This window comes from Arvicola amphibius, chromosome 8 (assembly GCF_903992535.2).
Source record: "Arvicola amphibius chromosome 8, mArvAmp1.2, whole genome shotgun sequence".
Classification (NCBI taxonomy): Eukaryota; Metazoa; Chordata; class Mammalia; order Rodentia; family Cricetidae; genus Arvicola; species Arvicola amphibius.
The window spans coordinates 107,715,320-107,740,788 of NC_052054.1; the positions used below are offsets into that span (position 1 = coordinate 107,715,320).

Genomic DNA, 25,469 nt, shown 5'->3' on the forward strand with positions numbered 1-25,469 from the left:
TTGAATGTGAAGGGTGGAAGCCATGATCAACAAGAAGGGTCTTATATGTTTTAGAGAAACAAAATAATGTTTAAAACCAGTGCAGTTTAGGAAACCATCCATGTGTCCCAGGATGGGTGTGTATTTCTTTCTTTCATGTCATGATTCTTTATCTTCAGACAGAGCTGAATCTGTTTGCCCACCCAGTATTTTCAATATTTAGTAATGTTCTAAAAATACTCTTTTTGGTCTAATTTTTAAAAGTTGCTTATTATGTGGATGTATTTATCATTTTTTCCTGTTTCTTGGAAATATAGTATTCTTGTTTATGGAAACCTAGGATAGTTTTATTTACAAGTTAATTGGATCATTAACCAGAGTAACGTTGTTTAAAAAAACTGTTTTTGACAAGAAAAAAAAAAGGACCTTTTTTCTCCTAATTATTGACTTGGCCACTTAAGAACCAACTCCCTATTTACCCAGTGCCTGTTGTTTTAACTTCGGCCCAGTGTGCTTTAATCTACAGCTGCTTTGGCTAGCAATTGCGACACTGCAGCTCCTGGCTGGCTTCTCTAGCAGCAGCCTGGCTGCTTGGGCTCCAGTCTGGTGGGAATTCTGTCCCCACAGTACCAGCTCTGCTACTGCCATTAAATGTAGCTTTTACTAAATCTCTATCGTTCTATTTATAAATAAGACTCCAGAGTCAAAGGCTGGGGTGAAAACCTGCTAGCTCAGAGAAGCTGAGTAGCATTTAGCTAACCTTCTCTCCTTGCTGAGTGTCTCCAAAAGAGAGCATCCTTCTGCTCCACCAATCAGAAGAATCTGCACCACTCCAAATCCCCCCTGATGCTTCCAGTGCATCTCTCTATCTCTTCCAGATGCCCCTGACGCTCTATGATTACTTTCTGTCCACTAACCGCTAACTTGACCTCCTGACCCAGGTTTAATTTTATTTAACTAATGCAAATGCAAACACAGGCTTCACAGTGTGATTGAATATCCACCCCCCCCCAACAATTGTTTGCTCAAGCTTTAGCTGTGGGACATGTGAACATCAGTGAACAAAGCCTATTTCAGACGGGGAGGCAAATATGTAGTGGACCCATGCGAGATGGTTAACTTTGAGTGATGTCTACAAGCATGTTCTGGTTTTTGTTTGTTTGGTTTTGGTGTGTTTCAAATTAATCTCAAGGTTGGTTACTTAGGACAGCAAGCAATAATTTATTGTTCCAGAACTCTTCAATTTGGACAGGACTCCCGAGGGCAGCTGGAGCAGTTCATTTGGAATCTGTGGTCTACTTCAAGATGGGAGTTTCAAGAGCTGGTGGTGTTCTAGAGGAACAGCTGCCTTTCAAAATGATTTTCTCTAGCTGTAAATGGTGGCTGGTGCTGGTTAGGACCTGAGATGGGTTATCCTGCTTAATCCCTATCTATGTCTCCCCTCTGGGGCTGTTTGCAATTAATCACAACATGGCATCTGGATTTTCAGTTTACTGGTTACACTGGGAGGGGGTCTTTTCTGATGGTAGGCATATCAAATAAGTCACAGCTAAATTGACCTCTTTTCTCTTGTCTATATAAGTTGTTTATTTTAGTACCCATTGGTATTTCTCAGTGTTCCTTAACTTGTGTTGCTCTTTTGTTATTATTTAATGCACTTTCAATGGGTATAAATTTTAGTGCTTGGTTAAAGATGAGAGGCATTTTGGGATTAAAATGGAAATGTTTGTAACATAGAAGAAAAACATATATAAATCATAAATGTAGTATTTCAGTTTCACAGGTGGTGGAGAGGTGTCTGGGGAAGAAGAGTGTCCACAGAGGCTCAACTGAAGGGACAAATCATATAAGGAACTTTGAGGAACAGTGCATAGATTCGTTTGTCCTTCTATAGAGCGGATTCCAATCCCAGGATTCAAATGCCATTATCCATCCTTTTTGACTTGAGGCTCTTTCATTTACCCATCTTCTACAGCATCTTTCAGCTGGTTGTAAGAGACCTGCTTCTTTTCCTATCTTATCTAACACAGAGATACTGGGGTGGTATGTCACATAGGTACAAAATGGCCCATAATCAATATTTAATAGCCTGGATTAAAATGGAAGGAGAGACAGTGGGTCTGTCTTAGCTCAGGGGTCTTCCTGAAGTCATCCCTCAGATAAAGGATTGAGAACAAATAGATGCTTTTTTTCAATAGTTGTCTCCCCTCTTTTGACTTTCTGTGCCCTTCCTTTCACACGCTGCACCTGCCCATATGTTAGGTGCACTTTGAGTCCTTCCTGCACATCCTGCGCACACTCCATTGGGAGGAAGACAAAAAGCACCCTTCTCGGATGGTGCGCACTTCCTCATTTTCTCGCTACCCTGGTTTGAGCTTTTCACTGACATAAAGGGAGCTGTTCCTGTGGCCACAGCTAAGAAAGACTGGCTGCAGGGCAGCCTGCACCTTCTGCATGTTTCTCTGTACTACCAAAGAGCCTGCCTTGTCAGAGGGGATTTGTGAGATCTCATATCGTAGCCATCGCTCATAGTCCCCATGGCACGGAGCATTCAGTCAGCATCATCGCAGTGAGTCTGTGTATTTGGTTGTAAATTTGGACCAAACACATCGTCAAGGTGGTTTCTAGGATGGAGCAGGGCAACAAAGAGATGGAAGGGGATCAAGTGGATGGAGAGGTGCATGACTTGGGTGTTGTTTGCCTGGAGATGCTGCTTTAGCATTCTGGTTACACTCTTCCTGACTCCCGTGATTACTGGCTTACTTGTTAAACATTCACTTGGTGATGATCGTGAGCTGTTTTGTTCGGGACAAGATGAAAAGGAGCCAGCATGTAAACAGAACTGTGGGGTGTCTAGCCATGAAAATATTAATTATTGTATATGTTAAAGTTCAGCCACAAGGTAGGAAGGGAAGCTGGTTCTGCTTGGGCCACAGGTGAGAGGATGCAGAGAAGTCTAGTTAATGTGACGGCAATTGAGAGGACTGTCAGCAAAAAAGTAGAATTACTTTTCCTGGAAATATAGGCATCTTCTACTTTAAAAAAGGAAAACACCCCTAAAGGCATTGTGTCTAGCAATTAAATCCTCCAGAGATGGCTTTGCAGCACCGTGCCCTCCCCTGAGCCCTTATCAGAGTGCACTCTGACTTGCCAAAGCTCTGGCGTGTCACCTTCCTGACCACTTGAAGCCCAAGGACAAAATTTATTTTTAGTTTCCTTCCAATCTGCCAGAACGATGCTCATTCCTGCATAGCCTTGTATGTACACAAGTCTCATCTAGCACAAACCAAGTGGAAGAAAAACCAAATGTGGGTGAAGAGAAACGTCCTTGTGTTTATAGCACGCGTGGGCATGTGTGGAGTTCTGATGAGCGACAGGTTCACAGTCACCAGGATGCAAAGCCTTTCAGATCAGGGTGTGAAGGTGCCCTTGGGGCTGTTTTTGGGGGCGGGAGGACCGAAATGAAGTCTTTGGGGGTAATGTGAGAAAGTGTTTGGAATCTTAAACTCATAATATTTGGTCTGATTTCTAAAGCTTGCATTGTTTTTTGTCCTTTTCATTTAAAAAAAATATGTTTACTCAGATTTATCCTGAGTATCTGCCTTGATCTCTCACCCTTTTGGAGGAAGATAAGCATACCATGTCCTTTCTCCCTGCGCCCTTGCTTTGATTGGGTTTTCAAAGGCAGCCTTTTGTTTGTGAAGCTCTCCTCTATCAAAGAATGTCATGGATGGTATCTACTTCATCTATGCCTCAGCTGCTATTGTTACAAATAACTTACATAACACTTGGCCTGAAATCCATGTGCAGTTGCTTTTTAAATGATAGGAAATGCAAACTATCAAAAAGAAGAGGGGGAAAAAACTACAAGCAGTCCAACAACCTAGGAATATTTCTTATTAATACGTTTGCCTCTGTGCTTCCAGACATTTGTAAAGTAGTTGTCTAGAAGAGAAATGATAAAGACTTGTGTGCATGTGTTTGTGTGTGCATGCATGTGTGTTCATGGATAGGTCTCTATGTATGTGTATGCTATGTCTACTTGTGTGTCCAAATACGTGTGTCTGTGTGTGTCTGTGTCTATATTCATATATGTGTGTGCACATGTGTATGTGTGTATCTCCCTCCCTGTTTCTCTCTCTCTCATGTGTGTGTGTATCTGTGTGTGTGTGTGTCTCTGTGTGTGTGTGTGTCAGTTGCTACTCTAGGTATATAATGAGCTTCTTTGAGATAAAAATGTGTCTGTGTTGTTTTTGTTAGAGTATTAATTGGAAATGTAAATGATATAACCATTATATTGTATCTGACAGTTGATACAAAGTAACACACACACATGCACACACAAAGGCACACACTCATATCTTAGTTTTCCGGTAAAGGTATTTTTATGAGAAGGCAGGAAAGGCCCAGAGAAGTATATACAACCCAACCATAGTCAAATATTTTGATGTATAGTAGAGCTAGTATTTTGGGGAGTTCAGATGCCTTCTAATTCATAGTATGATTACAATAACATCATAAAATCATTCTAAAGGATGGGGTGACAGCTTTTGGTTTTTTAGATAGAAACATCAGAAGAGATATAGGAGGGCATGTTGATTAAGAACTGAGGCAGCCATCAGCTATCTGGACAAATTCTTACATTTCAGCCACGGATGACCTCAGGGTTGGTCACTCATTTCTCTAGGATTCTCTTTCTTCCTCTGGAATGGAGGAGTTGCTCAGAGTCACCTAGAAGGTATCCTTAGTACTTGTAATTCCTCAAGAGGGTTGCAGGTCCCCAGACAAGTCAGCATTGACTTGGGGAGGAGGGTGAGGTAATGTCTATGAGAAAAAGTGGTGGCAGAGAGAGGGTTGCTGACCACACTGGACATGGGCTGGCATTCAGAGAGATATAAGTATCTAGTTGGAAAAAGTCAAGATTTAAAGGAACTGAGAGACAATGCTGATGTGTGTTTTAGGAAATTTGATGCATATGTTGCAAACATTTTTTGGCGTGCTTTGTTTTTTAACTTAATAAAAATAAGAGTTTACTACTGGCTTCTGCCTAAAATATAGAAAGCTAGAAAAATCATTGCCTTCAACTTATTAACACAAAAAACATAGGATTAATGAAATCATAGCTTCTCTTAGACACACAGAAGTATTCATCACCATCTCCTCCATAAAGAAGTTTCTCTGATAAGGGTTAAAATTACGCTAATCTATCATAACTATTGGTTATTAGGAATCAGTTTAATACCAAGTCCTTTTAGCAGAATAATAGTAATAGGTTGTCACCTATGGCCTATGTCATGGCTAACCACAGGTTCTTGGATCCAATAATGGTGACAGATATGAGTTTCAACTTATAGAGCAGGCCTAAAATCCAATCAGGAAGTTATTAGTTACTCCATGACATTTCTGCTGCTGCGACAACCAGCAGGTATTCATTGTTGGTCACTATAGTTACTCACAGATGCATAAGATTATTGACGACCTTTGCACGCCAGCAGTGTGCACAGCACCTTCCAGCAGCATGAACCCTAGTTAGGAGGGAGGAAGCTTCCCGGAGAGCACTAACTTGATATATTCCTTGACTTAAGCGTGTGACATATTTAGCCGTACAGTCTTTCTGTCGAGTTCCATAGGGTAACCAAGAGCATTGAAAATAGCCGAACATTTGGGGGTCAGCTGGAGGACCCTGACCAACAAACACAAAAAAGTAATACACTCTTAGTTCTGGACTTTTTTATTTGTTAGCCTGTGGTGTCTAGTGGGGGTTTTGTAGCCCCATAATAGGGTAACTCTGTTTAAATTCTCTTTCTTCATGATCTTTAAATGTTTCTAAATTCCTAGCTGTTATTATTTACAATACCTCTGATTTGGGCTTATCTGTAATTTATGAAGGTTAAGTTCAGGTTTTAATTTAGATAATGAGGATTTTCTTGAAGTGGTGCAGTGCCCTCATTATTGCAGTACATCAAGATGCAAGTCATGTCAGAATGTCTCATTGCGGAGGTGGTTGCCATGGTCACTGGTAGGTAATGCCTTCTAGGTTCTGTAGTTTTCTTTGTCGATACATCTGGGGAGATTTTTAAAGACAATAGAAAGAAATTGATTTACATCGCATTGGCTCACAAATGACGCGTGTCTGAAAATTGTGTTTTTTGCTCAATGACGGCTTTTGACTTACTGTTTTATGTGTATTTGTAAAGTCTTGATTCTTATGTAGGACCAACTTCCTTCCTTCCTCTTGTCCACCTCCCTTCCCTTCCTTCCTCCTTCCCTTCCCCTCTTCTCCCCCCAAGTTTGCCACCAAATCAGTATTATTCGGTGTTGTATATTGATTTTTATTGCAGATTATTAATTATTTTTATTTCTGCTCTGATTCTCCCATGTTAGCCAATGAAAGTTGCTTCAACTAACTTCCGGGGCTCATTTGAAATTGTTCGTCTTTTTGTGAGTACTTTTGTTACTGGAATTGTGGAGTCCTTAAATGGTCACCATCTGATACAGAGGTCATTAAAGAGTGGGCTCAAGTGGAATCACAAAGTTAGTTTTAATGGATTTTAAAGCCAATAGAGCTTTGTAGTAAATGTCAGCAGCTGCCTGGAAGAGGAAAATAAAGAGAGAAGGAGAAAGGCCATGGCCTGAAGGACATGGAGGGCAGACACATGGCTGGCAACAAGCAGCCACATGGTGGGGATAGAGGCTTTACAGACGAAGTCAGGAACCCCAAGGGTTGCAGAAAAAAAGTCAAACGCATTAAGGTAGGTATGCTTATAAAAGAGAAGGAAGAAAAAGAGAAGTTATGTTTTTCTGAATAATCAAACAAATGGGCAGCCTTACAGGGCTGCGGCTCTAAGATGCTGCACGAGAAGTAAAGGTTTTATAAAGGAAAAGTAGGGTATCTCACTAAGGAACTAATTAACATGTCCATCTCTTGCATGGATTAAGGTGAGCCCACCTTCTCATGAGTAGTCCTTAGCCAAAGGGATTGAAGCAGCCCAACTGGAATGAGAATCTATTCTCTTGATTAGAAGAAAATTTTCTATTCTAACACCTTCTTTGTTTAGGATTTTACAAAATACTATCAACTTTTAAAGTGCGTTTTCCCATTGTATTGTGTGTGTGAGAGTGTGGGGTGTATGTGTGTATTTTCCGTGCTTATGTTGCCATGGTTGATGTCAGAGAAAAACTTCAGAAACTGGTTTTCTCCTTCTACTATGTAGGTCCTGGGGTTAGAACTCATTTTATCAGTTGTGAGAGCTAGTAGCTCTACCTGAGCCATCTTGATGGCTTTCTAATCAATCTTTGCTATTCTTGCCCAAACTTCAGTCATTTATCCAAGGAGGAAGGACTTTGACTATTAATTTTATATCCATGTAAGAATGAGAATCCAAAGTCATTATAAAATATGAAAATCCTGCATAGTCTTAGGTTTTCTTGGGAATCTCTTGGAACTCTTAGCCATCTGACTTTCAGTTTCATTATGTTCAATCAAAAATCTTTTTTTTTTCCCTCTGTAGTATAGATCACCAGGTAAAACAAGTTGATTGGTCATGCCACTATTTTCCCTCTGAGAAATAGTTTTGATAAGATATACATGCCATACAATGAACTATTATATTTAAGTGCATAGTTTGATAAGTTTTGATATTTTTATGCATTTATGAAACCATTACCACACATGAGGAAACATTTCTTCATGTTTCGCATTCTCCTCACCCCCTTCCCAATTGTTTCCACCCAATCACTGATCGGCAATCAATCACTCCCTATACATTAACATATATTTCCTAGAATTTTTCATATATATGATCATACTGTCTGTTCTCAGAGTAGCTGTTTAATGAGTCATCCGTGCTGCAGTGAATATCAATATTTTATTTCTTTTCATTTTTCTGATGCATTTGAACAATCTTTTAAACATATTTTAAATCTTCCTTCTAATAAGGAAAACTTGACTGTTTTTAGATTTGACTTTTAAAAGTATAACTTGTTTTATGTGCATATGCCCAATCACCAAATTGTTTCTAACTGTACAAGATTTGTGCGTTGATTTTATGTCATTCATTTTTGATAGGCTCAGTCATTGATTTGAGTAGCAGTTTTTGATTAACGTGGGCTTGTACATCAGTCTTAGGTGACAGTGACTCACTGGGAATACAGACTATTTTATCTTTTACTTTTATAATATGGGACCTATTAATTCCTTTCGCTTGTTTTTGTGCAGTGGCTTAGGGATCAAGGATATGGAAACGTGGCTCACACTACTACCTTCTCATCCTGTCGGTTCTGCATAGATCTTGGTACTTTGATTTGTCTCCTCATTGCGAGTTTTCATTTATTGCCATTTTGCCTGTCCAGTGAGTTTTCATTGTCTGGAAGATATTTTAAATTATATTTTTCTGATGTTGGCTAGAGAGTTTCTGCAAGTGTGCTCTGAGTCTTTCATTTCCTGTTGTTTATTTCACAAATGACCTGAAAATAAGTTGATCCTTTGGAATCTTCTTTCGAAGACTTGCAGGGAGCAGCAGGGTAGTAAGCAGTCTGAGTCGTAATTATTACATAATTATTAACACACTCCCTTTCCCCCCGGTGTTGCACGCATGGCCCTATGGCTCCTGAGTTTCCACCTTAACAGGAATAAACAGACAGTTTGTACAGGCTCTGCGTGTATATCAGAAAGTACAATCTCTAATCCTTTCCAGCCGTTCTTTTCCAGCCTGGGTTTGTTTCCTTTCATGAATATGCTGATTGGCTCTCAGCTGAATATTTAAGAGGGTCCCTGCAAGCCCTACAGAATGATTTCTCTCTGTGCATTTCTCTTCTTTGTTTCCCCAGGTTTGACCTCTTGTCCCTTAGCCGGAGGATGCTGAGCACTGGGCTCTGACTGTTCTTGGCCTCGCTGCACTGTACCCTACAAAGGTCTGCAAGGCAGTCAGCTGGCCAGCAGTGTGGCCTGTGTCATTGGGTTGTATCTCTTAGGGCTCACCTCCTTTGTTGACAGTAAAGTCTGCAAGGGGATAGACTGGTCAGTAGTGTGACCTGCTTCACTGGGCTGTTTCTCTAGAGGGATAACTCACTTCATTGACAGATGGCCAGGGCCTCACAGATTGTTGCTTCATACTTTTCAAAGTTGTCTTATTACTTAAAGTGAAGGTGGCTCTCATTCCTGTTAACCCATGCTACTTGAAAGCAGAAATAAAAGCACAGGGCTTGCCTAGTTGTCTCCGGGTTTCTATTGCTGTGATGAGACACCGTGGCCATGACAAGTCTTATAAAGGAAAGACATTCAATTGGGGTGGCTTTCATTTTCAGAAGTTTATCTCCTTATCATCATGGTATGACATGGTGGCGTGCAGGCAGATAGTGCTGGAGAAGAAGCTGAGAATGGAGAAGAAACCACATCTTGATGCGCAGGTGCTAGGAAGTGAACCGAGACTCTATGCATGGCTTGAGCATATATGAGACCTTAAAGCCCACCCCCACAGTGACGCACTTCCTCCAAAAAGGTTGTACTTACTCCAGCAAAACCATGCCTCCTAATAATGCCATGCCCTGTGGGTTTATGGGGGCCAATTACATTCAAACTACCGCAGTAAGCTAAATTCTATTCAGTCTAACAAAATACAGCAACTGGAGTGAGAGAGTTGCTTGCTTAGAGGAGGGTTGAAGAGCGTGTTCCTGTCCAGGTGGATTGAGAGGAGTTATGGATGGTAGTATCAGCCTGTTTGTTTTATTACTTCTTTTGAGAGTTCTAAATCCCCGCACCCATTTTACAACTGGATCCAGGTTTCAGATTTTTAAGCACAAACAAGTTTCAGTTCCTTAAATAAAGGGGCATGTATCAACAAATACCCTTACATTTGGAGATGAGGGCGAGAATATGTACAGCCCCACATGTCCGAAGAAAAAATCCTGCAACCCCTCCCCCCAATTCCGAGTCATGTCTGGACTTGCCCAAACTTGCTCAAGTATGTCCAAAAATGATAAGATTGAACCTCATCCAGCTAAAAGTAACGTCTGCCTGTTTGACCAATTATGGTTGAAATGACCTGACTGTTCCTGAAATTTCTCTAGCTGTGCTTAAAAGAAGCCTGCATGTTCCTCTCAGGGTTGTCGCCATTTTGTACAGCTGTTTGACCCCACGTGCTGGTATAGCAATAAATACTCTTTATTCTTGCATGCTATTTGAGTCTGGGGTCTTCCTTCAGCATCTTCTTGGACCTTTAGATTGTATATTTTCCACTCAGATCTTCTTTATTAAATTTTCATAATTTAAACATAACAATTTAATTCAGTTATGCTTGAAATTTCCTTTATGAGAGGGTAAAATTTTATTCTAGGTTCCTGGTGTTTGTCATTTTTACACCTGCAATTGCAAATCCAAGTGCTTTTAAGGGTCAACCAAGTAATGGATAGGAGTGAACTGGGAAAGACATAAAGTGACTATTAAAAAGCCATTGGTACTTACTCAGGAAAAAAAATCTTGCCCTGGGGGTAAGGAGAGACTGTGGTCAATTACAGAGGAAAGCCCTGGGTCAGTAGAGGGAAAGGCAACAGCCAGCAAGAGCTAATTATTGCCTTGAGGGAATGCACGTTGTTTTGCAGATCTGTTGATTTTTTTAAGAGAAGTAGAAAGCAGATTTTAATTATATATCTAACAGTTTTTGAATAGCTTCAGATTTTAATCACAATGCAATCTTTGATTCAAATAGCATATAACCTGCAGGCCAAATATGCCTCTCGAATAGTAGCTTGCAACCCTTGCTTAACAATAGAAGAACTGCTCACAATTAGAAGACTAGAAATCTAACTTTTACTCATAGAGAAATAGTTTAGAAGGGAATGGAAATGACTTAGGAACACGACATTTTTTTTTGCTACTGATCCGAAAGGTTCATACATACAGTGACACATACGCTCATATGCATACACACGGTAGACTCTCCTTATCTCTGGCGTCACTCTGTGTTGCTTTAGTCATTCACAGAAATTGTCGTGTATGTTGCTGTGACAAAATATCTGATCAAAGCAACTGATGGAAGACAGGGCTTTTCTCTTGGATCACAGTTCAAGGTACAGTGTGTTATGTCAACAGGAACTTGAAGTGGGGTCATATTGAGTCTTGGGTCTGGAATCAGAGAACCATGGTTGTGCCCAGGCCTTCTGGTCCATTTTCTGTAGCCCAGGGAATGGTGCCACTCATTGTTAGAGTGGGTCATTACTTATCAGTTAAACTAATTAACGTATTTGTTTTATGTACATGCCCAGGGACTAGCTAATCTCTCACAGCATAGTCTTCAGATCAATGGATCTCAATTTGTGGGTCCTGACCACAAAAGAGCATTGGGAAACATGGATATTTACATTATGATTCATAACAGTAACAAATTATAGTTTCGAAGTAGCAACCAAAATAATTTTATGGTTGGGGGTCACCACAACATGAGGAACTGTATTTAAGGGTCACAGCATTGCGAAGGTTGAGTACCACTGCTCCAGATGATTCCAGAATCTGTCAGTTTTGTAATTAATACTATCACAGACAGTCAACAACAGACCAAAAATATTAACTGGGAAATTCCAGAAGTAAAGAATAGATCAATTTTCACTCATGTTTCCTTCTGAGAGGCATGGTGGACTCTTAGTATGTGCATGAGTGTGAACTGGCCGTTTGTGCTATGTATACATACAGTGCACACTACCCAACTGTTAATTGTTTGTGGTCACCTTGGTCTTCAGTTTGACTGCGGGGTGTGACAATCCTCTGACTGACCACAGTCCCTCAGTTCAGCAGTCATGGTACTGGCAGCTCAGACTCACCGAGGAGAGAGGCAACAGTGTTTCCAGTTAGTAGAAAGAGAAGCGTAGAGTCCTTTGAAATTATAACATCTTGTCATAACCATTCCTTTGTATTAATTATGAAGCTTAATCTCTTACTGTCCCAGTTTACAAATTAACTTCATGGTAGGTATGTATGTGAAAGGAAAACCAGTTTATCCATGATTCAATTCCACCTGTAGCTTCATTCATCCACTGGGAATCTTGGAATATTACTCTCCTGTGAATAAGGAAGGTCCAGTCCAAGAATTCAAACATAATTTAATTAATATGCATACACATGTATACCTATGTGTGCATGTGTGGGTATATGCTTATTTATATACACACACTTGACATGGGCACATACAGCCATCTGTTCCCTGAGTGAGGGAGCCTCTTCTTGCTTAGAGTTTTTTTCATGGGCTTGCTGGCTGGGCATGTAGATATTAATGTGTTTCTCACATGTACTTTCCTGAGTGAATCTGTGATGTTGGGAAAAATAAAAATGCTTCTACAGTCCAACCTGTGAATAAATTTGGATGTGTAAACGCAACTATTTGCAGTTAGTTTATTGGTAGCCCATCTTTAATAAACACAGACAGTCTTGGGGGTGTTTAGGCGGCCACTTTGAAAGTGAAGCCAGAGCTGTTTTGAGTAAGACATTCAGTGGGAATGATTGACTTACAGGATGAGATTAAATGTCAATGTCTTGTAGGTCTTTCTTTTCTTAAAACAATACTCTGACAGTCTATATTAAAACACTAGTTCTTGCAGTCAGAGGGTCCAATTTTGTATTTGTCTCCTAGATTAGGGGAGGTTTTCCAATCAGGATTTCTTTTCAAAAAGAGCAAATTAAATGGACAGACAGAACCCCTTGCATTCAAAATATTTAAATAAAAGTACAATTTAGTTACGTAAAAACTTCCTCTGTTTGCTCTTCATTGGCCCCAATTATGTATGGATTATTTGCTATTTATTTAAAAAGCTGTTTTGCTTTTAGACTTTTCCTATGAACTGCAATAACAAAATATTTGGATATTGAAATTTTGGAATTCATGCAAAAATAGACAAACATCTTATAAAAGTGTTTAAAGAGCATCTCTGTGATTTCTTCTCTCTTATTTGTGGTCTGAATGGATTTTATCTGAAGGGACGCAGGAGGGAGCCACCCAGGAATATCATTCTTCTTATGAGTGCTTTTGGCTGCAGTTCCAAGGACTGAGGATTTCAAGTACTTGTACAAATTAGCATTTGTTCAGAATATTGAAGTTTCCCATTTCTCTGATCTCCCCACTTGTTCCTTCTGGTCCTCTGCAGAACCTTTAGCATTTCCAGAAGCTTGGTTAGGGCACTGCTGGATTAGTGATGCCCAAGTTACAGCGGACTGCTAGGGGGCATCAAGAGGTAAGGCGAGGGCAATATCAACATCAGGACTTTGTTCTAATTTGAGGATAGAGCTTTTGGAATCTCATGAAAAAGGGGATAGGACTTGCCTTCCGCACATGCTTTATGTTTTGGATACAGAATCAATACAAAGGTGAGATACATCCAATTTGAATTGGTAAAATATGTAAATCCCTGCCGGCAAAACTGTGAGAGATTAATGTCTGAATAGGAGCAGAGAGCGATGCCAACTGTAAAATTATACAGGGCACAGTGATTGCCCCATCCGCATAATGGGGTTTGATTTAGAGGCTCTATTTCGGGATTACTCATAAAGCACCAAATGCAGAAAACTGAGCTCTGCCTCATTTGTCCAGGGCAGTGCCCTAATTTTCCCCATTCTTCTCTTCCCCTTATGGATGAATGACACATTTTCTTTAAGGAGCTCTGGGCAGCTTCGGTTAAGAGGCAGCAGCCTTTCCAGGCTCCAGGCTGCTGTTCCTCTTGCGTTGCCTTTAGATAATGCTGCTGGATCATGTACTTCGAAGTTGCATTATCCTCATTGAGCCTGGTTAGCTGTGCAATGAGCCAGTGAGATATCCCTTCCTGCTGTGTCCGGGTTTAGCATTCAAAAGTTGGCGGGTTAGAGAACACTGAGTCTCAGGTGGGGGGCAAGGCCATAGAGTTCCGAAAGAGCTGGGGATCCATACTTAGGTCTTTGTAAAGTGGTAAAGTCCTTGTCATCCATCCATTGCTATAGCTGTTACACTATGTGCTCATCACTGGAGACCTGGAGATTATCTTACTGTGGCATGGTTCTGAGAACTTCATCTGAGACACAACCTTTGGATTATATGACCTGTTTTGTATCATGGCTACTTAGAGACTTTGTACTTGGGAAGTAATTTTAGCAAGAATTTTTTTGTGACCTCTATGGATATAGGTATGTAAAATAGGTATGGAAGTCAACTGGTTACTGGTAAAACAGGAAGATTATTTTGAAATAATTCCTTGGCAAAGACAAAAATTTATTACTCATTAAAGATGGAAACAATTTCATGCAATAATGAAGTAGGCATGTGTATTTATTTTTAAGAAGTAGATATCGCTTGACTGAATGTGTGATACTGAAGACAGAGTGGCTTCAACATTTCTCCGTGTTGCTTGGTATTTCAATTTTATAATTGCCAATATTGAGAATGTTTTCATGAACATGCAGTACAAAATGGCAGAGATGCGTTTAAGGCCATTTTAGAAATTGTTCGAAATTCTGTTCTTGTTACAAATCAACAACCCAAGCATTAAATTCTAAAAGAAAATATTCTAGTACTAACGCAATAAATGCTGAGAAGTGAATGAAGGTGGGAGAATATCACAAGTTGTGCAGACTATCGTATGTCTATGAGAAAGAAAACTTTGAATGTACATTACAAATACTACACTCCATTATGCATGAGAGTCTCTAGAGTGAGCCCAGCCGTTTCGGTCAGTGTCTATTGGTATTACACAGTGTGAAGGTTTATGCAGGGCAAAGGATACATGTTGTGTGTTTAGAACCAAGGCGTAGTGAAATTGTGCTTCACTTAGGACATTGCTACCAGACACACCCACATTTCATTATATCTTTGATTTTTAATTAGGTTTTGATCATTGCACATTTGTAAGCTTTTGACTATTGCTATTTCTGGTGAACCCCACATTCAGTTAATGGACCCGATATGAGGTCACAGCTCAGTTTTTGAAGCAGTCAGTGTTTGAGTTGTGAGTGGGTGCTTTATCATGGTGCCTTGACTATTCAAAGAAGTATGAGATTCATTTTTTTTTAAAGATAGCATGTTTGTGTTTTGATGGTTTATAAACGTAATCTCATATTGGCTTTGCTAGTGCTGCATTTTATTTTCATGGATATATTTATTTTGTTACAAAATAGTTTATAGTGGGTTATTTTGTTTGCAAGTAACAGGTATCTGGCTTAAGCCCACTAAAACAGGAAAAAGAATATATTAATTCATATTATAAGAGCATCAGACACATCTGGAACCAGGAGCTGAAGGATGCCAAGGGGCTGTCTCTCCACATCACAGATTTTCTGTTCTCTATGACTTTTCAGTCTAAGACTGGCCTTGAAGGATAAGGTTACATTGCCAATCTAGCAGCCATATTTGTTAATCTCTTAGAAGAGATACAGCCAACCTTGAGTTTCCTACAAACCAAGGTTTTTAGGCATGGATGTGTGGTACTCAGTCAGCCTATGGCATGCACATTTTCCTAAACCCAGGGTATAAATGTTTGTGAAGTTTTCCCTAGGAATGGAGCAGCCTAGTGCTCTTAGCGGAAAGAGCTCCTACACTTGCAGTTAGGTACCTAAGACTTAAAATAGCAAGGTCAAAGTTAGATTTAATGTTAATTTACCATAAGAGATGAATCCTGGCAGACACAACAGCTCATCAAGCGTCTACATTATTTCCCCCTCTTTATCCTCATCTTTTTCCATAGGAGGCAAAGAGGACAAAACTATTCGGAGACAGAATTTCTACTTAAAAAAGTCATTTTCTCTATTTCATTTTATTATCTTGGTTTTTCCGATCTGTCCTAAAGAGGTCACCTAGGCCTGTTATTTGTCACGTGATTTGAGTCTCTACAAACTGTGCCAGGAGCCTCGAAGCAGAGACTGACATTTTATCTCTTCTGTTGTGCTGACCCCGTATTCATCTGAGCACAGTTACTCAGGAGGGGTGTGTGGCACCGATCAGTGAGGGACGGGTTGACCTGAGCCTGGCTGACTACGTACGCTGCGACTGAAGAGTGAGGGGAGCTAAGGCTGCACAACACAGCGTGCTGAAGTTATTTTCTTACTCCTAACTTTGTCTTTCCTGCCTTAATGGATGTTTGAAATTTTTATTTATGTATGTGTATCAAATGAGTGCAGGTGCCATGGAGGCCACTGGGGTCTCAGATCATCTGGGGCTGAGTGACAGGTGTTTGTGAGCCATGATGTGCGGGCTAAGAGCTGAATGTGAGTCCTCTGGAAGACCAGTGAGCTTGAGACCCTGGCTTCAATCTCCAGCATCCCAAAATAATGATAATAAGACTTGGGTGGGGTGTGTGTGTGTGTGTGTGTGTGTGTGTGTGTGTGTGTGTGTGAATTCTCTGGTTTGGTGGAACATTTGCAAGCCCTCCAAATCACTGAGCCATCTCTCCAGCCCTTGGGTTTTCTTTTTACCTGTTCATTTCTTTTATTTTGCTCTCTTACCAGTTAGTCACAGGGGCCTGTTGGCAACCTCTAACCTTCTGTGTTCTGTGGCTGAGCCTCGAGCTGTGGGATTTGGTCCTGTGATGATGGCAGTAGCAAACTGACCACAATCTCAGTAGTTCTAGGTAGTGTGACTGTCTTACCTTCCTGAAAAGGAACCCACAGTTGGAGTCCATTTTAGGAACTCCCTGTGCATCAGAAGTCAGAATGTGACTCTCTGGACCAGCAGCTTCTGGGAGCTCCAGGAGGCTCACGGCTCCATGGTAGAAAAGATTGGCGGCAACGGACCACCCTCCCCCGCTGGACACTTGATCATTGGAGCCTCTTCTATTTACCTTCCTCATCTTTCCACCCTAGTTTCTTTCTCACAAGCAGTTTCTTTCTCTGATTTCATTCTCTTGCTCAGTGACTCCCCCCACCCCCATGGCGGTCTCCAGACGACTTGTACCACATTGCTGCCTCAAACACTACACTTCCAGTGGACAGAAATCATCAATTAGGAGTCACTCAGAGGCTTTCAGCTTAACATGAAAACTTCTTCCCCTTTCCTCCGCTGCTCCCTTCCTCTCTCTTCCCTTCTTCTCCCCTCCCATCTGTCAAACACTCTACGTAATGTAAGAACAAGCCTCTTCTCCATTTAAGACTGTATCAGAACTGGTCATTTTGTTTCCTAAAAGGTGGTTGCATCCTTTAAGTTTCAATCAGAGACAAAACCCTATACAGATCCTCCACGGAGCAATTCACATGTGCAGTCATGGCGCTGGCTAGGCGAGCGTGAAGTTGAGACTGTAGGCAGGCTGTTAGGAAGAAGAGGCTAGGACTCCCCGACTTGGGGCTAGTCCACAGTGGAAGTGTTGTTTCTCATCGGAGAAGCCTGAGCTCAACTCTTTAAAGTCTTTTAGTAGATAATCCCACCTGGGTTATCTAGAACAGCCTCCCTTACCTCAAACCTTCAGTCCTGTCTGCAAAACACTACCACAGCAACACCCCGGTGAATGTCAGGCTCAATAACTGGGCACTGTGGTCTAGACAATGGGCACATGCATGTGCCAACCAGAGTCCTCATTTGATGACTCCTAAAATACATACTTCGACATGCTATGAATTCCCAAATCTTTGTACCTTTACATGAGTTATATGAGGTAGTTAAAGAACCGTTTGGGACAGTTTATTCTTAATATATAAATAAAATAATAGGAGGTCCAGGAAGGACAACTTGGATGAGGTAGCAAGATTAGTCTATGACCTTTGACTTAGAGGTCATTGCTTTAAATCTGTGTCTGCACTTTCCTTTCATCCCTTAGGTTCCCTACCTTCCAGAATGTTCCTTGGATCTCTGTGCTTAGTGAGACACCATTTTTGGCACCTTTGATAGTTCATGGGATTAAAGAGCTTGGGCATCTGTGGTTCTTATGTTTTGATAATCAAAAACAAGTACAAGATTTATAGAGATGATAAGCTGTGGTGAGTGATAAGGACAATAAAGGAAGGGGAGGGGAGAGACAGTGCCGAGCATATGTGTGCTGAGCTCTCTACATAATACGCAGGCTCCAGTGCAAAATGCAAATTTCAGTGTCTCCTAATCAGAGCATAGGAAAAAGACAAAAAGCTTTCTGCTTGGCTCACGAATCTCTTTCTGGGATCATCCTAGTGGTTTCTTATCATTGTTAACTATTTAATTCTGCTCCAAGGAAAGAAAAAAAAAGAACAGAAGCTTTAGCTGATTGACCTGAGTTCTTATCATTGTTAACTATTTAATTCTGCTCCAAGGGAAAAAAAAAGAGGACAGAAGCTTTAGCTGATTGACCTGAGCGTCTGTGATGCAATGCTCACTGTCGGTGCAAAGATTGGAGTAGGGTAACAGCCCGTGCAGTTGACGTTTCTTAGTTGAGCTTGTGGCTTGCTTTTATTCAAGGGATAAAGGTGTTGGATGGCAGTGCCCTGCTCATTTGGATTTTATTTCTTGATAAATGCATATCATGCTTCGCCTTGGGCCAGGTAATGAGCAGGGAAGGACCACAGAGGCCAGTGACTGTGGTTGCTGCACCTCCCTTTTCTTCCTCTGCTGTTGTTGCAGTGTACGTTGTTGCCCGATATAATGAAGCGGTGCCAGAGAAAGCATAGGCGAGGACTCTTGATGGCTTGTATTCCTGGAATACAGCTGACTTCGCGCTTGAAGACCTGAAGACAATTCTGACTCCTAAGGGTGGCTTCTGGGGCTTGTCTGTGTCTCTGCTTCCTCAGTTATAGGTTTAACTTCTTATACTTGTTTTATACTCGCCTTGACTCTTGATACTTTCTAGGTATCTGCTCCCAAAAGAATTCTTAGTCATGGGTCATCACTGACACACGTGAGAAGCGAGGACTGAGGGGGTCCATGTGGTTACTGTCTCCTGAAGGACCGAGCTCGACCCTGCCATGGGTGTCACTTGAAAAATATAAATCCAAAGATGCAGTCATTAAGAATTTTGAAGCAAGAATATTAACCCAAGCAAGCGTTCCTATGAGGCTGTGACTCTCTTGAGCATGGGGTTCTGGGTTTTCCGCCAGGTTGCATGCCCATGAAGTTAGAGGTGTATATGTGTGTGTGTGTGTGTGTGTGTGTGTGTACATGTGTGTATACACTTTTAGATAATACTGGTTGTAAGGATATGTGGCAAAGGTTTTTATTAAAGTGAAGAAGCCAGCTTTCCAGATACCTTGGGTAGAAGTGGGTGTTTAGAGGTTCCAGGACACACGTGTCTCTGGTGTATTCCCAAACACTAGGGCTGCCATAATTGAAAGCCTGAAGGTGAGAGGTGAAACCAGAGGGACAGTAGGGCTCTGAGTTATGAATAACTTCAGCAGCTAAATAAGGGCTTTTTTTTTAATGAAGAAATGAGGATGCTTGGGGGAGTTTTAGTAAAGGCATGGCATGCTATACCATAGATGATGTTTAGAAGAATCCCTTTGGCTTCTGTGTGGTGATACTTTTATAGGGAGAATATTGGGAGTGAAGGAAACACTTTGAATGCTGTGACAATGGTCTAAATGAAGATAAAACCTGGGGTTGGGTGGTTAGTTTTACTTCCAGTTTGACAGGATCTAAAGTCACCTGGGGGGGGAGGAAAGCTCAGTTGAAGAGTTATCTCAACCATACTGGTCTGCGGTCGTGTCTGTGAGAAATGGTCTTGATCAATGAATGATTGATGTGGAGGGCACCATTCCGAGGGTAGCTGGACTTGAATGAGGCGGTGATTAAGTCAGTCAGCAACATTCCTCTGTGGTTATTGCCTACAGATTTCTGTTCTGAGTTCCTGTCCTGACTTTTCCGAGTGACAGACTGTGACCCAGAAGTGTAGGATGAAATAAACCTTTTCCTCCTGAAATTGCTTTTGGTCAGAACATTTTATCACAGTGACAGAAATGAAGCTAGAACACACAGACAGCAATGGTCAAACGCAGCCACATTTGGAACGGTTTTCAAAACTGATGCATTGGGCTGCCTATGAGTCCTGGAATTCTAGAGTCCTGGCTGGAGACAACAGAGAAGAAGAGCCCACTGAGCAAAAAATATCTCAAGGTCCTACAGGTGGCTCATGAGAGAGGGTACATGGGCTCCTCCATTGAACCCTCTATTGTTCTTCTCTGAGCATCCTTCCAGGTGATGCTGAATCTACACAAATCATGTCTCTAGAAATCCATACACATACCTTGGAAAATCTTCTCAGATGATCAAATCCCGGGTGAGGTGATGCCACCATGTACTTGTGTTTTAATGTCTCTACTGGGGACTGGCTGCTCTCCACAGCTTCATTTTAGCCCAATCTTCACAGGATTTTTCCCTCTCCATTGAGTAAATATCTCTTGACCTCACCTACTGCAACAAAATTATCAAGACAAAGCATTCGCACTAAGTTTGACATGCAATTGAATCAAGATACATATCCAAGTGATTTAACTCTCTTCGTTTGTTTCTCTGTGTTTTTTAGCACTTCCAGACCATGCTGAAGTCTAAATTGAATGTCCTAACACTGAAAAAGGAACCTATGCCAGCGGTTATCTTCCATGAACCAGAAGCCATTGAGCTATGTACCACCACACCGCTGATGAAGACGAGGACTCATAGTGGCTGCAAGGTACCGGACATGGGGCCAACAGTGTTTCTCTTGGTGGGCCAGACACAAGCATGTGTAACATGAGGGTCTTGTTTCTCAGTGGTGTTCATGCTTCAAGAGCAAAAATATTGCATGACTAGCAAGCATATTGAGTGGTATTAGTTTGAACTCACATCCTGGTTTTTCTCTCAATAATAGGAACATTCTTCATCATTTGGGGGATACCCATCAACCACATAGGTTTAAGTATATGTGAAAAAATAGTATTCTTATTGTTCTTTCAATGGTTGTAAGGATCTTTAAGTTTCATAAGGGAAATATTATCTTTTAAGATTATTTTTCTGTGTGTGTGTATGAGTATGCGTGTATCTGTGTATGTGTGTGCATGTGTGCATGTAGATGCTCATGTAACTGGAATGTAACACGATTAGGGCCTGTTTGTTGGGGTTTCTGCCTCGCCCAATTCCCCACAGTCATTTAGCCCCAAAGAAAATCACATAGAGGTCTCTATAAGTTATAAAGCTTATTGGCCCATTAGGTCAGGCTACTTATTAACTCTTGTAGCTTATATTAACCCATTATTCTGATCTATGTTAGCCATGTGGCTCAGTACCTTTTTCAGTGGGGCAGATCACATCCTGCTGCTTTGGTGATCTGGGCAGGAGTGGGAGGAATCAACTTCCTCCTTCCCAGAATTCTTCTGTTCTCATTGCATCATTTCTACTTCCTGTCTGGTTTTCCCACCTATACTTTCTGCCTGGCCAATCAGTGTTTATTTAAAACATGATTGACAGAATACAGACAATTCTCTAGCACCACTGGAAGAGCAGGCAGAGTCCTTAGAGCTGGACATTTAGGCATTTGCGAGCTGTTAGATATGGTGCTGGGACCCAAACTCCAGGCTTCTGCAAGAGCAGCAAGTGTTCTTGAGTGACAAACCTTCTCATCCTGTCCACAGGAGCAGTCCATCCTTTTGTATTTACAATCTAAATAAAACATATCTTAAAGAATGAAAATACCCAACCCCGAAGCAAAGCAAAACAATACTTGAAACTTCTCAAGTCTCTTTGGGGGTTATTTTGCATTTTTTCTTTGCTTCCGCTCTCAGATTTTATACTAAATATTCATGCCTCAGAATCTGTTAAAAACAAAAGCACCCTTTTTCATTTATGCAACTACAATCCTGACATGGAAATGAAACTAGAAACAAAATATCCAGTTTTGGTAAGTTTTAAGTTTTTTTTCCCTCACATCCTATTTTATTTTGCTTGAGTTAGTGAATATAGAAATAAGTTTAGTGATAACAAAGAAAATATGTTTCATGCATATTTGCCCTCAGGAGCTTGTTTAGGGTAGAGAAAACATAACAAGGAGAAGGGAAAAATGCGTATTTGCTTATGATATCTTTTAAAAACCTCTTGGATCCACCCTCCTCCTCACTTCCTGTTGCTGGAGAAGCAGGTCAGGTTTCTTGTTGTTGCATAGCTGCGGTCAGGTTGGAACCTGCAGCCATCTGGTGTGACAGTCGTCGCACAAACCCTCACACACTTCCTTGCATTCCAAGCATACTTACTTCCTGCTCAGAGCCTGCCAGGCCCAGGGGCAGAATGTGAACAAGAGCCACGTCTTTATGGAGTTTTAACTGCTCCTTGTGAATCAAGGGAGGAGAGAATGCATGTTCAAGCCATTGACTGGTGGGAGCCAGTTTGTAAAGAGCTTCTGGGGCGCCCCCTTCAGGTAAAAAGAACAAGGGATGCTGAGTCTTTGAAGTGGATGGGGACTTCTTGTCACTTTGAAGGGAAAGAAATAGGTCAGTGGATTCGGGAGGCTGAGGAAGATTTGAGTGGGGAGGTCAAGCTAAGCAGAGTTTTATGGCCATGCCAAGGAGTTTCGATGTTGTTCTAAATGTAACGAGGATGTAGGCAAGTAAGTTAAGGCTCCATTTTTAAAAGGGTATCTTTGATAGGGTAACTCTCCTTCCCAAGAATAGTTGACTAGAGGGAGAGAATTACGAAATGACTTTGGGTCTGCCATATGTAACACTGGAGAAGAGCCAAGGAACTAGAAAAATACTGACATTCAGAAAGTGGCTGGAGATCAAGTTCGTGTGCACCCTTCGGAAGATGTGCTCATGTCATCTTGAGTTCCGCTCCTGTAAGAGAAGATGATGACCTGCAGCAAGATGAAGCCTATGGAGACGAATGTCAGGAGGACAGCTTCATTTGATGGGGTCCAAAGTGTGCGCTTAAAACACAAGGGAGAGTTCAAAGGAGCTGCAGAATGAAAATGGTGTAGTGGCACGCTCTTTTAATCCCATTGCTCAGGAGGCAGAGGGAGGTGGATCTCTGAGAGTTCGATGCCAGCCTGGTCTACATGGTGAGTTTCAGGACAGCCAGAGATACATAGTGAGACCCTGGCTCAAAAAAAAGAAGAACAAAAAAAAAACAACCCAAAACAAAAAAACAAACAAACAACAACAACAACAACAGCAGAAAAAAACCAAAGATGTCATAGCAACCTCATCCACATATAAAAAGGTGTGTGTGTGTGTGTGTGTGTGTGTGTGTGTGTGTGTGTGTGTGTGTGTGTGTGTGTGTGTGTGTGTGTGGCAGGGAAAGAGAGTAATGAAAGTAGGGGGAAGGGGGGGAGAGAGGAAGGGAGAAGGGAGACAGAAGGAAGAAGAGAGGTGTGGTCATTTTCCAGGGGAATAAAGAAATAAAATTGTGAAAGCTTCATTTTTCTGGAGAGTGTATAGACTCCAGTGTTCATCTTTTCCCCACGTACATGTACTGCCCTCAAGCTGTTCTCATTTATTTTACTTCTGAAAGGATATTGGGGAATCTGAGGATCTGGGGAGATGGGGATCTGGCGAGATGAAAAGATAGTTCAAGTGGTTAAAGAACACTTCTGTTTTTGTAGAGATCAGAATTAAGGGACCAGACTTAGGTTTTCAGTGCCCAATTCTGGTGGCCTACAACCACCTGTGTCGCTAGCTCTAGAGCAGTGTTTCTCAACCTGTGGGTCATGACCCCTCTGGGGCGTTGAATGACCCTTTCACAGGGGTTGAATAACATATCAGATATCCTGCATAGCAGGTATTTATATTATGATTCATGACAGTAGCAAATTACAGCTAATGAAGTAGCAACAAAAATAATTTTATGATTGGGATTACCCCAGCATGAGAAACTGTATTAAAGGGTCACAACATGAGGGAGGCTGAGAACCACTGCCCTAGGGGATCTGATGCCCTCTTCAGGCATCCACAGGGACCTTCACTCACAAATGCAATGCCCATTTACAGACACACAACTAATTTTTTAGCAAGAGATTGGGAAGAAGAGTGTAGGCAGAGGCTGCTTGTGTATTGATAGCTAACTCTTATATCTTTGGTTAACCCATTTCTATTAATCTGTGTATTGCCACATGGCTGTGGCTTACTGGCAATGTTCTAGTGCATCTGTCTGCAGCGGTGGCTACATGGCTTCTCACGACTCCACTTTCTTTCTCCCAGTGTTCAGTTTAGTACCCCTTCCCCACCCCTGCCTAGCTTTACTCTGCCCTATCAAAGGCCAAAGCAGTTTCTTTATTCATTAACCAATAAAAGCAACATATATACAGAAGGACCTCCCACATCAGAAGAGGATGTCAGGTAAGGATATTATGGGGCATGTGTACTGACAGTGTTCATGTATCAGTATGTTTGGCCAGCTGGACAAAGGGAAGTTAGCTGTGATTTCAGCTGAATCCAGGAGGAGTTTCTATAGCCAAGGTGGAAGACATCCCAATAGACCATCAAAGAACTGTGTGAAATCTGCATCCTTAGAAATGGTGGCAATTCAAGGGATAGATACTGGCACTCCTAGAATCAGGGGTCAGGGCCAGCAGCTTCTGCAGGTCCCTGAACATTTCCATTTTATCTGACCGTTCTGCCCTAAGGAGGAAAGCCCTCAACATGTGATTCTCGGACTGAATGCTATTGACTTATTACCCCTAAATTTTAACTGGAAATATGCTGCAACTGCCTTTTTCTCCCCCCAATGACAATGCCATGCTTGTTTTCAAAGTCATATTCCTTTGTTTATTTTTTTAAAAGGTTAGCCCTTGGAAATTCTGACATTTCTGTTTAAAAATCCCCAAACCTTCCCCTGTCTCCCTCCCCCCCGTCATCCTCAAAAACAGAGTCCACTGTTTCCTCTCTCTTTTCGCCAGTGAGTAACTCAACTCACAAGATGCCAGCTGCAGAAGGAGCTTTCTCTCAGACTCGTGAGTCCTAGGAATAATGAGCATAATGTAACGCTGGCCCAGCTGCAGGGCCAGGGTTTGGGACCCCCTGTCTTTACACAGAACTGCTTCTTCTTCCCTAATAGCTCCCGAGATGGACTTGCATAACTTTTACTTTGGGAAGGAAAAGAGGCAGGAAGAATCAAACGGGAGGGGGAGTTGAGAATCGGTGAAGGTTAGAGTCACTGAGACCCTCGCTCATCTCGGATAGCCTGATTCCCTCTGATCTGTATTCTCAGTGGGTCCTGGAGAGACTGCTCTGCCAGGCTATTCATGTTTCGGGCAGCTGGGTCTTTGTGTGTTCTCTTCTATTGCTGCCACTTTTTTTTCTTTAGTGGAGTTTTGTTTCTTTTTTCTTCTTTCCTTTCCTTTCCTTTCCTTTCCTTTCCTTTCCTTTCTTTCTCTTTTCCCTTTCTTCCTTCCTTCTTTTCTTTTCTTTTCTTTTCTTTTCTTTTCTTTTCTCTTTTTTCTTTTTTAACTAGATAGCCCATTGCATCCCCTTAAGACTCTCACTGGAGCTGCTTTGAGCCTCGTAGGCCATGTGTAGTTCTGCAGCTGGGTAACTACTGGCTGTGCCTCTCTCTTGCATGATGGGATGCTGGGTGTCTTTGCCTTCTACCACACATTTGTTCAATCAGCACACATTGAAAGTTCACTGA

The 25,469-nt window shown here is 41.5% G+C and overlaps 1 protein-coding gene across 2 annotated transcripts in view; it reads left to right on the forward strand.

Moving 5' to 3' along the window:
- Window positions 1-25,469, forward strand: part of Pid1 (phosphotyrosine interaction domain containing 1) — a 221,439-nt gene that overhangs the window by 89,924 nt on the left and 106,046 nt on the right. For both annotated transcript variants that reach the window (XM_038340216.1, XM_038340215.1), the window contains one exon: window positions 20,401-20,547. In XM_038340216.1, the coding sequence (XP_038196144.1) occupies window positions 20,413-20,547 (135 nt within the window). In that variant the 5' untranslated portion in view covers window positions 20,401-20,412. The remainder of the gene's footprint in view (window positions 1-20,400; window positions 20,548-25,469) is intronic.